General features: G+C 39.2%; 1 protein-coding gene across 1 annotated transcript in view; it reads left to right on the top strand.

Annotated features, from left to right (window-relative positions):
- The window catches only part of LOC310995553 (beta-1,3-glucosyltransferase-like), a 65386-nt gene that overhangs the window by 35121 nt on the left and 16898 nt on the right, over positions 1–13367 (top strand). Inside the window, exons 4-9 of the mRNA XM_083984640.1 lie at positions 15–124; positions 7360–7436; positions 8158–8269; positions 10273–10409; positions 10497–10560; positions 11552–11683. Of these exons, the coding sequence (XP_083840766.1) occupies positions 15–124; positions 7360–7436; positions 8158–8269; positions 10273–10409; positions 10497–10560; positions 11552–11683 (632 nt within the window). The remainder of the gene's footprint in view (positions 1–14; positions 125–7359; positions 7437–8157; positions 8270–10272; positions 10410–10496; positions 10561–11551; positions 11684–13367) is intronic.

Raw genomic sequence — 13367 nt, 5'->3', positions numbered from 1 at the left:
TTGTGTTCACCCAGACCTGCGCGAGATAGTGTTCGTCATCCAGAGTCAAAGCAACTCCTTCCATGTGAGGCAGGCAGAAAGACGGAGAGAAGATTTACTCAAGCAAGCGCACAGTTTCACAGAGGTAAGGTTCAAGGCACCTCTGTCACACCAACGTCGACACACACTCTTATTTTGGCATTTGAAGATCGTATTTACATTTCAGTAGAAATACTTGTTGCTAATGATCATTACCAGCAGCAAACGCCACAGCTGTATACTGTATGTTGCCACATGGTGTCAGCACAGATTTTTTTTTAAATGATTCAAATATGTACATTTTTTAATTGAAACTCCTATTTGAAAAAAGTACACATGACATGATTTCACTACATGGACATGGGGCTTTACCAAGTGTTTGTCATTTGTTACACCATTAGGCTACTCAGTACTCGGTACTAATTTTAAATATTGAATGGTGGTGTGAAGAATTATTCATAGTACCCTCCAGATTAAACTTCTAAAGTGCATTCAAGTCCAAAATATGAAAGTGTAGTCTAAAATATGCAACATTCTAAGCTCCTTGCGACATCAAATCATGTGCTTACTTATAATTTTATGGATTTAGGAAATCCAGACATTTGTGCAGCTTTGATGTTCAGATGTATTGCTCTGCTCAACAAGTCAACCTTCCGTAATTTGCTGGCTACTTTTAGTTCAATTTTTAATGAGACGTGATGATCATCCGAAGGCATATGTTTATACTAATGAATATAATAATTTGTTCAGATTTTCCAGAAAGAAAAGGCTAGAGGAAAAGAAAATACATATTTTCTCCAGGAGAATAAATTCATTATGTCATGTGCTCACTAAAGTTTTACAAATTGCATGGGCACCGTGACATAGGAAGACAGAGAGCACATCTGCAGGTCAAAATGCCCTTCTTTTCATTAAATCTCGTCAGAGCCATGTGAAACATTGGTGTAATTATATGATATATTTGATTTGTTTCTTCTACCAAGCTTCGATTTGGATTTATATATTATTTCTGTTGGTTGCCGTGCGCCTTTTGTCTACATTATTAACTGACTGTACCAAACTGACAGTGAAAAATATATAAATGACCAAAGTGAGTCATTACTTCTCTGTTTAGCACTGTTATTGTTGTTTGAAGGTAACCTCAGCATAATTGGTATGGCACACCATTTAAATAATATGCTCCTGGAAAATGACAGGACACTGCTAGTTTGTTTTTTTCCCCTCGTTTTGCCCTGAAATCACACACTCCACCTGAAGCAAACGGCACAAAAATAATATTGAATGCAACAGCTGATTGCTTGGGCCAAAGACTTTTTTACTTTAAGGTTGTCCACAATTTGGGAAGGCTATGTCATGTTTCCTGTAATGAATAGTGTCATCTATTTGTGCCAGTAGATAAGATTTGTCATGAAAAAATTAGCTACGCTAATGGACATCAAAGTTAATAAGATAAGACAGACTTAATGAATACCACATCATGCTGCATTTGCATGATCTGAGAGATGTGTGGTGTTGTAGTATCTGTTGCATGCGATTATGTAAAGTAAGACAATTTGGGAAATGGATTTACACTCTTAGGATTTTTAACTGACCACTCAAAGCATATCACAAGAAGTGGCACATTCATCCATTCACTCACATATTCGTACATCACACTCATGCACTGATGCATGGGGTTCACGATCCTGCCCAAGGACAAGTTGACACATAGCCTGGAGTTCAAACCACTGACCTTTTAATTAGTGGACGACCCACTCTATCTCCTGTGCCAGAGCTGCCCTAGTTTAAATGGCAACTTCTCGAAGAGGTAGCTGTGAAGGCTTGACAACTTTTCAAGGTGATAAGACATGGCTGATGATCAGGATAAGTTATCTTCACAATAGAAATGTTGAGAATAAAAAGATGAATGAAAATACTTTTAGCCTCATGTGAAAAAGCATTCATTCATTCTGAATTCAGATTCATATGGAGGATGATTTGTATGGAAGATGGCCAAAAATTTTGTTTCAGACCGCATGAAAAGCCAAATATTAAAGGCCAAACTGAAAAGGACAATAAAGGGAGACAGGAAAATGGAAAACAATAATTTCAATAACTCCCTTCCAATTTTCTTATGCATGATGTTACCTTTTGCCTTTGCAAATTTCAATTCAAGTTGTAGTTTCCATTTTAATACAGTTAGATACATCAGTTGTTTTTATTTCTTTGTTTGTTTAAACTTTAAACGATTATACTCTTTAATTTTTAAAGGAAGATATTGAGATATGTGATCAAGAAACATACTGAATGTTGGTGAAGATTCATTTAAGGATACATTTCTTGTTATGATGTAGAACAATCTACATTTCTTCAGATCAAACTGATAATTGGTTATATCATTTAATAAATAAACTCAAATTCTAGTTTTAAGACTGACTTTGTGAATAAATTAATCACGTTACAGAAACTATTTAATTTATCACATTGCCGGAACATGTGCATGAAAAGCTGTTTTTTTTTCTTCAGATCTTTTTTTTTTTTAATTTAGAATTTTTTAAAAAAAATCATCAAACTGCGCCAACTTCTAAAGCAAACTATGAGTTGCCATGAGCAATTTACCCCTTTAGTCTGCCCTCTGAGGCACAACATGCAGAAGCTTATGGTTCTGCCATTTTCTTAGAGGGAGTTCCTGTGATGCTGAAGGAAATAAATCAAAGAAGAAGAAATTTGCTCAGTTTATAGAAACATATTTGTTATACAGCGAATTGCAGCATTGCACAACTTCTTGCAATATCTTGAAAATATCATGAAATATCAATATCATTTTCCACAACAGTCCATCAATTCTAGCTATCGGAAATTATTAGTAATTAGATTAACTAACAAGATTAAGTAATGGGAGTTAATTTACACTAAATCCACCTCAGGGCAGCACCCTTGAAAGTAGAAGGGACAGCCAGTTCACTGATTGTATACAGCCAAACATCAATAGCTTGTAAAGGTTGAAGGATTTGCAGTTCTGAGGCAAAGAAGTTGGAGGCCCAAAACTGATTTTCTCTCTCAAAACTTAAGATGTGTTATTTCCCATGGTTCTCCCCTGCCAGCAGGGATAGAATTTATTTGATCTCCTCCTTCTGGCAGCTCCATTTTTTACATATGGGCGCCAACACTAAAGTTTAGGCCTAAATGTCAGGCAAGAAAGCTGTAAATACTGCTTAGTTCAGGAGTTTGTTATTGTAAAAGAAGCAATGTCCTTGTTGGTCGTATTTTCAACCTACATGGTTTTGTTTGTTTTTTCGATGGTGTACTAAAAAGTGCTATTCAGAAGGAAATAAAAATGTGTATCTCTCTCTCTCTAAAAAAAGTTGCACTCACCGGGTTTTCCATGTCTGACGTCAACCACATACACCTTGATGTATGTAACATTCAGGTTTTCATAACATTATTTAGCTAATTCATTTGATTTGTCAAAATGTAAACTTGTTTCTGGCCTGAGAGCAGCAACAACGGAGTAATCGGTGTTAAGGTTTCAGAAAACCAAGGTAACATTGAGGGTAACACTGATGTTTTATTTTCAGAAAACGCATAACAGCTAAACATACCATGAGATGTCTGACTTGACAACTTTGAAGAATCAAATGCCTGGAAAAAAAAAGATGGCCACTGGGACCACGTGGATTAAGCAAAGGAAACTATAAACATGATGGTGGAATCCAAGATGGCCTCTAGGACCCTATGCCATGTGCAACAGAGTGTGATTCTTTGTTTAAGGCCGTTTTATGTAGGATAAGGGTAACTTCACTGCAAACAGACATCATTACAACGCAAGGGAATTCATTCAACCAAATAAATACGATACACTGACAAAGGTAAACGGTCTATAGTTTAGCTGGGCTATGCCGTGCTAATAGGCCTAGTTAACATTCCCAGTCCATGTAGAGGAGTCTTTTCCAGAGTGCTGCTGCTTTCTTTTTTTTTTAAGTCAGTGAGCTGCAGGGTGTGGTGTATGTGGTGGCTTCCCGCTGGGGTGTAGACCACTCTGGCTGTGGCTTCTCTGTTTCTGGGATCACTCGCCTCCCGTGTGCTCTCCCTTCACAGTTAGCCACTCGATGCTACCTTGCCAGCATAGCTCCTGTTGCTTGTAAAAATCAGTCGGCAGATTCTGTGTTGTAGCCGCGGGCACTAATTTAAAGTTGTTCACTCTTGATTAATCTCATGCAGGCTCTCGCGACGTGCCATTGAGACAGAGCGCAGTGCAGCAGGCTGCTGTGAGCAGGCCTGCTGAGAGGAGAGCTGTGAAGAGAGGAGTTGTTGTTGTTGCTGCCCCTGCGGGAGCAGTGAAGAGAAGGGGAGCTGTTGCTGCCTCTGCAGCTGGGGTGAACAGGAGAGAAGGGGAGACAGTTTTCTTGACCTGGTGACATTATGCGTCTAGGGCCACACACTGATCAGTAGCAGCTGGACCAGTGTGATGAAATGATGGATCCTGGGAGTTCAATGGCCCTTCTTAATCTTTGGAGCAATGAAACTTGTGATCTCACCCATTATTTTTAGTGGTTTGAGGTTTGAAATACAGAAAGACAGTGGAAACATCAGAGAACAAACAACTTTTCAAGAAATAGGGTTTTGGTGCAGTTGTCTCTGGATTTCCTTGTCAGGACAAGGAAGAGGACAGGACAAGGAAGAAAGACAGATTCTTAAATGGTATACAGTAGGGCTGATTTTGTGTTACAAACAATGTGACAGACCAACATCACTGATAACTTTAAGCTTTATAACCTGGTCATTGCACCAAGACAGGGAACACATTGTGCAGTCAGTATTGCTGTTGTCAAGCCTTTTTCACCCACTAGACCAATATATCCGTTTTGTCCTCGTCTGCCTAGAAGGTTTTGCGATATCCACAGATGTACAGTACTTGTATATTCTATAAGGTGTCTCACGGCCTGTGTTCCTGCTGTCTGACACTGGGCCTTCTGAGAGGAATTCAAGTTACATTTATATAGTATCTCTGTCATTTAGCCAATGCCCCTATCCACAGAGAGGCACAAGTCCAGTAGAATGAGGCTAAATTCAGTTGTGAAGTGGAACGTGCTTTTAAGTGCTTTCTCATGCATTAGGACCCACTCTGATGAAAATCTTTTAATGTGTTCTTATAGATAGGCCTTTCATTGGCTTGGCTCAACTGGCCGTCGTAAATGTCTTTTTGACTGCAGCTCATCGCTGAAGTAGATTTGACAGGTGGCAGCTCAATCCATCCTCACTCTCGCCGCCAAACCCTCCTGTGGTTAAAAGCATAGCTTCCTGTCCCTCCATCACAACCAGGTCTCAGTGACCCCCATCATCTCCCAAGTCACCAAGCAATCAATGTCTTATTCGTTGCCGTCATGTCCACACAATGACCAGCTCTTATCTGTTGATTGGGAATCTGCGGCTTGCACAGAATTGCCATGAAAGGTTCAGCCTCTTCTTCTTCTTCTTTATCACAAGAATGTCAATAGCTACTAGAAGCAAAAGTGCCGTTTTTCGAGGCTGTGTCATTATCTGAATACCACTGTGCTTTTCTATTAAACTTTTCTCCCATGTTAGTCTTATGTAACAGCAATTGTGTGAATGTCAAGCAGGGCACAGTTTAATAAAACATGGTACTGTACGTTCCATAATGCTATTAGTGCGAAGATTAAACTCATATTAGATGAGAGCCAACTTTAATAAGTGTAAACAGTGTCAGATCCATCAACTAAATCAAACAGCCTGCTGTTAGACCGAGCGGCTCAGAGGAGACGGTTCCCTCTGACTTCCTGCATGATGAGTTGACCATGCAGTAATGAAGCTAAGGGTCTTCCGCTCTGTTGCTTTGGCTCCATCACACAATCCTCACACACCATCCACTCTCCATACTCACCATGAGATATTTTGCTGAAACAGATTCTTCAGATTTGAACATGATTGTGTGAACTGTGCATGTCCTGAAATCCTGCTGTTGTTTCTGATCATATTTCTGCCTCACACCAAGTTTTATGTGGTGTTATGAGGGTCAGGAAGAGGCAGCAACTCTGAGGGCATTATCAGATTTAATTGATCATGCTAGTGTATTTACAAATTCTAGTTAACAGATAATGCTGGCATTATTACAAATTCTTATTATTGTCAACCAGTCACAGAAATATTAAAAAACAAAAAATGATAACACTCAGTATTGATGCTCCATAACAGAGGACCCGTCACGACATCCCAACAAAAAGACAAGCCTTCTTAGCCAGTCCTCTCACCTGCTGACTGACTTTCTCTTGACCTACCAGTGGCAAATTAATGAGTCCAGTTCATTTTCATCCGTAAAAGTATTTTATGCTTGTTCGTGCTTTGAAGTGAAATGGGGAGGTTGGTCCCAGTGCCTTTTACCTTTAGACCCACAAGCCATAATTGGTCAGAGTCCAGTGTTCTGCCAGTTTTATCTCAGCCAAGAAATGGCAAGAATTTATGAAGGAAGCGAATGATCAGTGGCAGTGACCATCTCAAAAGACAAAACTATTCAGCAGGCTAAAGCAGGAAGTAGTCTCGGTTCTTACATTTTGTTAACTGTTCACTGTCCATTAAAGGGCGGGACACTGTATTTTTCAACAAATGTTAATGGTGTTTATTTATCAGTGAGTTTATTTTAATGCTGGTTAATGAACATTTAGTGCTATAGCGACTATTGAAGGCAACAAGACAGAGCAAGGAGGGTCAAAATGAATTGCAGTGACCATAGTGATGGGGCACGTTGGTGCAGCATGATCTGGATGGAAGTTTACAGCACATACTGTAAGACTAGCAGCACATGGCCAAACTTGTAAGGCACAGCTACTGTTGGTTCTGGTGTTTCCGTGGGATTTGTTGACATTTTAAAGAATATAGGAGAACACTGATGTTATGAGACCTTTCTGACTTTCTAGTCTGTGCCTCTGTTTGTCAAAGTTACACAATCTTTCAAAGTGAAGTGGATTCATTCAGTGATAATGTACAGTAGCAGTCACAAAAACACATGCAGACAGTTGACTGTGATAAATCACACCACTCAAGCAAGTTTAGACAGTATGCTAATAGATTTTCATCACTTAAAGAGATGAGTATACAGTTTGGCTGAAAAATGGTTAGCTTTAATTCACAGTTTATTTAATTTGTAATAAATGGACTAAAGCCGCCGACACCACGGTGAGATAGTGATCTTACCAGAGAGACTGGGACAGTCTGGCAGGCTCAGCTCATTAGTATTGCTCAAACCATTAACCATCAAAGCAGAAAAGCTGCTTTAATTGTCTTAAACTTCGTGCAGCTTTTGCAGAGTAAAAAGATCATCTCTGGTGTATGTGGTGTTTCTTTCAGAATCCACCGGTGGTTTTGCTTCTTCACAATCTATCAGATAATGAGGGAGACTGGAGCATCCTTCCTCTGCTGCCTTAGTAAGTATCCCTGAACTGAACTTTCAGAATTAAAAGAGCATGTGTTTTTAAAAATAAGAGCAAGGGTTCAAAATGTGGATAACATTTCAGGAACATTGCTCCTTCCCTCCATGATGAAATTCTGGACATTTAGCATGTGCTTTGTTTACCATGTTTTGAAGATACACATCGCTTAGAAGCTATTACTAACACAATAACTGAGATTGATTGCTGCGCATAATGATAAATGCCTTCCTAACGTGCCCATGACTGTGACAACAAACCTATTACTGCAGTTACCCAGTGGTCTGAACAGCATGATAATGACAGTTGCTACAGTCGTCTTCATGCTTGGGCCTTTTCAAAAATCCAATATGTTCTCAATAATTGTTTTGGGGAAATGAGAAATAACATCGGAATCTGTTTTCCACCATCATAAAGATTTAGGACCCAGATCACCAAAAGCTCCCCAAACCATTTGAGAGCCCCCTCAGCCCCCACCCTCCTAAAAGAAGTCTGTGTGCTCTGATGTTTTCTTGCCTCTCTGCCCTCTGAGGAAAACTCTGGCTGCCTTTATCAGAGTGGGTCAGGAGCCTCAGTTAGATAGTTCCTCAGACTGGACTGAAATGAGATGACAGACTTTGTAGAGTTTGTGTCTTTATGGCGAAGCTCCATTTACTTTTTTTTTTATTATTCATAGTTTTGATGATCGTTCTTTTTCTTTTTACTTGTGCGTTCTCAGCTTATCACACTCTTTTGGGAAGAACTCATCATGGATTGTATTTCTTGAAGAGGAGACAAATCTGAAGATGACAAAGCTCATTCAAGTCCTTGCGAAATTCGATAAGAATAAAGTAAGTATACAATATTGTCTTTAAACCTCAACCCTTTCCCCTCTCTCTCTCTCTCTCTCTCTCTCTCTCTCTCTCTCTCTCTCTCTCTCTCTCTCTCCATTCCTCTCTCTCTCTGTCTCCATTCCTCTCTCTCTCTGTCTATTTGCTATGTCTCTCTTTGCCGAATTCATCACTGAGACCAAAGCCTCCAGTTTTAAGCTCCAGCTTAGCCGATCATCAGTTCAATTAAGAGATACAGTATCAGGTTGGCTCCAGCTCCTCTGCAGCTGCCGAGCTGCACTGAGCTCTGCCAGCTCACAGTGTAACCTGTCAGACATGTCACTCCATGCTCTGCTATAGACCTAATTTAAACCATGTCTCTCCACTCATGAAATTATTTTTCTGGTATGGTGGTTGGTGAGGTAAGTCAAATAAATACTGAATAAATGCTGCAGTCAGTACATTGGGATTGTAATGAAAAGATTCCTTCAATCAGTCAATACAGATTATAAATCCCCAAGGGCAATCAGAGAACATACATATGCACAGACAGGCAATAATCAGCACAAGCCAATGAGGCACGAATAATATTAATAATAAAACTTGTTATAAGGATAAAAATAAATAATGAATAGTCCATATGGCAGATAAGCACTTAAATATTTCATGTGGCAATCTTCAGATTCTTAATCAAGCTTTGCAAAATGGATTTTTTGTTGCTAATTGTAGATGTTATCAAGCCGTCACAACACAAGTTTGAGCTGCCTTTTAAGTGAAACAGCGCAAAGAATTATGTTAATTACACTTTCACTGCCATGAGTGAGGGAGGAGCAAGGAGGAGATGAGAGAATCAATGCACTGCACACAGCTACAATGAAATAAGATTCAACCTGTTTGAAATAGTAAAAAAAACAACATGTAGCGGTCTGTGTCGATATTGTGCTGGGATGCCACAAATAAATCAATGTATGGGAAAACCTGCAGGGAACAAAACACTTATTTTTATCAGTAAATGCTTAAGTTTGCTTTGGTCTGTCTCCGGAAATGTCTGCAGAACAATTAATGGAAACCACTGTCATTGTCATCTTAGACCACTTAGACCCACGGTGGTATTTCAATTCTAAGTCAGAGATGGAATTCATTTCTGCCCGAGTATTTACAAGTTTATCTCGAGGAGGATGCAACAATGGATGCAACACCTTCTGATTTGATTCATTACAACACGCCCTAAAGCAAAAGCCTTTCTCTCAGGTATCACAGCTCAGTGTGGTCAGATGAGCAAATAGATACTGAGACACTAAAGAGTGACAGTAATTAGACACAGAACAACTTGTGATACAATTGTGATATGTTGATTAATTGGCAGATATAGATATAACTCTTACAGGGGAAAAAGCAGTAAACAAATTGTATACTTACTCTTGATAGAAACATTTACAGTCAGTTTTTTGGTGCATCCAGTTAAATTTTCTCTCACTTGATATAAATAATGGATATAAACGTCATGGAGAAAACATTAGGGACATCTCTTAGTATACAAACGATATGACAGCATTATATACGGTCTGCAGAATGAACTCACCTAAACTCATTATACATAGTCGACATGTGTGAAGAGTTGTTTTAATACTCAAGGTTTTGTATGGGCTAAACAAACAGCTGAACGAAGCTAACTAGCTGCCTGCAAGCTCTACCCTTGAACTGAGCAAACCCATGGTGTTGATCTCCTTATCTTAACTCCTCTTCAGAAAGCAGACTTGGCATGCTTCCCGAAAAAAAGAACTGTTCCTTTAAACTTCTGCCTCATTTTCACTGTTGGATGATTTTCTCTAAATGTCTGATCATCCCTACTCCACATGTGTCAGGAATGATGAGGAGAGCCTTTGAGGCTACAATATCTGGCATCTTTTGAACTTTGTTCCAACAAGATATCTCATTATTTTCTCAGCCAGTAACAAACCTAATCACTGGAAAGTAAACAACTTTATCCTTATTGAACAAATCATTTCTCACTTACTTGTTAGGAGTGGTTCCTTGGTAAGCCTCTCCATGATGAGGAGTCAACCATCATCCATCACTACGCCTTTGCAGAAAATCCCTCTGTCTTCAAATATCCAGACTTTGCTGCTGCTTGGGCGCTAAGCATCCCCCTCGTTGTTCGGTGAGTGTCGTCACTACATCTGTTTGTTTTTGCAAAATTCATTCATTGCTAATTGCTAATAGAGTTGCTAATTCTATTTTTTTTCAGGCTTGCAAACAAAGTGAGGGATGAACCTCTTAAATCAGATTTCACCATCGACCTGAAGCATGAGGTAAGATAACAAGCGGGTCACAGGAGTACCTTCAGATCTGTTTGGTTAATGATAGCGAGGCTTCTGGGTTGTTTTTGTTTTATTTATTCTTTTGTGATTTTCAAACATTTTTTTGTTTCTCACATTCAAGCCAACGTCAACGTACTGTAATTAATTTGCACAAAAAGAGCGAGCCATGAAATCCATCTAACCTTGAAGTCAAATCTCATTACCATGGAGAATTGTCATGGTGCAGGTTCTTCTTTTTATCACTGAAATCCAGTCAGGGAGGCATCAAGGGATTTTATTGAGTAAACACAGAATCCAACATATCAGGTTCAGTCTGAAAAAGGTTTGGTAAGGGATTAGATAAGTTCAGTCCGAGAGATTCAAGTAAAATGCGTCACATTACATATTAAAAAAGGGGGGGATGCTACAGTATGTCATTTTTTAATTTCTGATGAGATTTCAGAAGAAATGTGAAGTTATTTTTGATCACTACTTTGCCTTTGAACAGGAAAATTCATGTTAACACATACACAACAACCTCATACATGCGGACATGAAGATAATTTATATGCAGAAGAGACAAACCTGAATCCTCAGTGTCAGTCCAGTTGACTGTCAGTAGATTAGCTCCAGACTGTTAGTTTACAGTTTCTGTGGTGTCTGTCAGAAAGAGCTGATTGTACTGTCCTCATTACATATTCTCTTACTGTAATGTCTCTACCCCCTGTAGAATATTTAAACTAGATCCTAGATTTTATTTTGCTCTTCTTCAGGAAGACATATAATAATACAGCTCTCCATCTCCCCATCTCTCCCGATCTGTCATCCCCTTTATCTCTTTTTCCAGTCAAGTTAAAAGCTAAAATTGTCATATTTATCATCAAAGAAAACAGAAAGCATCCCACAACACTTCTGATGAGTTTTTGATGAAGTATTAATATCTTCAAGATTGCATCTTTTCTTTAGTTCATGAACTTAACAAGTTAGCTCCCTGTTATTACAGGTAGCCTTGTATATCTGGGACAATGGGAAGGGTCCACATCTCACTGCTGTTCCTGAGCTGTGCACTGAGCCAGAGGACTCTCCTCAGGCCCAGCTCTGTGCCACCACCATGAGCCGTGAGCCTCCACTGTGTGTGAGTGTCTTTTCTGTTACTTTGATTGTCCGTGATTTCCAGGAAATAGAAAGGACACAAAAAAACACAATAAAACAGAGGACGTTTTGTGTCAGAAAGAGGCTATTTTAAGAAGATGTACAACGTTAGTCCTTGTGCCCACATCCGCATCAAGGCAGCACCAATATTTCACAGAGTGCAGCCCTGAACGTTACTTTATATACCATTCATTTGAACACTGTGTATTAAACTAAAAAGACAGAAGTCTTGGGTTTGTTTTGCTAAATTTAATTTAAGTCGTGCGCCAAGAAAGAAATACTCTTCCGTTGCTAAGCAACACCCTTTTGCGTCCAGTTTCACATCTGTTTGTTCTGATTTTTTCACATTTATCTAAATATGTTATCTAAATATATTATCTAAATATGTTATATAAGTATATCCCTCTCGAGCACTGACCGGTTGTCTCCTAACTCTAACATTAAAACCGGTTGTACAGGTTTGTCCATCCCTCTGACTTTGGTTCATCCTCCTCTGTTAGAATCATCCTTTCATCACATCAAGACCAAGGAAATTTAAAATTCACATGCAAAGTCATGTCGTCCACAGCTGGTGACTAACCAGCTTTCCATTTCCCTTTTATCTTAATCTCTTTTGTTAGCCATTTACACAGATGCCCAGCAGACTATCTTTACATAAGAACCATTGTTGTATTTGTCATAACATAAATCATTGAAAATATTTTAGGATGAATTTGAAATGTTTAAAGAATATGTTTGCCATGTAAATAAGCTGGCTCGTTAGTTTCACCGTTGCTCTGGTTAATGTGCTGGGAGACCAGGTGTTAGAAATGTGCTTAATTAAATGAAACTTGAGAGGAGTCACACTGTTCAACACTGTGCTACACCCTGTGCATCCTGACTCTCTTTGTTTATCGAAGGCTTTATCACAAAAAATATCGTTCATCAGCTGTTAAATAATTGATTTCATGTGTAACCTACCAAATAATAGAATGAAAATATTACACTCTGTGTGACGAGGAGGGGAGGGAAGTCTGAAAGGCAGGGCATTTCTTGGAATAATTGGCATACTTTATGTTGTGTTGTATCTGAGAGGGAGCTGGTGAGTGGGTGTGGTTGACGAAAAGAGGGGTGATAAAGTAAGTAAGGTCAGTACTTTCAGTGTGTCATAAAGAGCAGTTTTAGTAAGGTTTACTCACGTTTGCTTGCTCTTCACGTATATTATTCAAGATATCGACCACAGGGTCAACCATCTTTTAGTCTGTAGCCAGCCACTGAGCTCATGTGCTGTAAATAAGTAGTAATGTTGTGAAGTGGGAATAGTTTTGCATGGATGCGTATATGACTGTAGGTTTTTTGGGAGTGGATGAGGTGATTTGAATTTGGGATGCCGCTGAAAGTGTCCCAATTCTTACAGTAGCCTACTTCCCCCCCTCCCCTCCTATTTTTGTCAGAATTTCTCTTCTGATCTTTTCATTTGTGATTCAAATCTCATACTGCATGTGCATATGTGGTCTAGAGTCAGATACATGTTTGCTGCAGCCTGAGCTGTCAGATTTATATTCATGTGGTTTTTTAGTTCCCTCTCTGTGGAAATCACTATCCTCATAGAACTGCATTCATTTGACCAGAAAACAGGGCAATGACTGGAAGCAGCCAGCGGAGAAACATGAAGGTCACAGGTTTAA

Source organism: Trachurus trachurus (assembly GCF_905171665.1).
Source record: "Trachurus trachurus genome assembly, chromosome: 13".
Lineage (NCBI taxonomy): Eukaryota > Metazoa > Chordata > Actinopteri > Carangiformes > Carangidae > Trachurus > Trachurus trachurus.
This window is presented reverse-complemented; position numbering and strand designations above follow the sequence as displayed.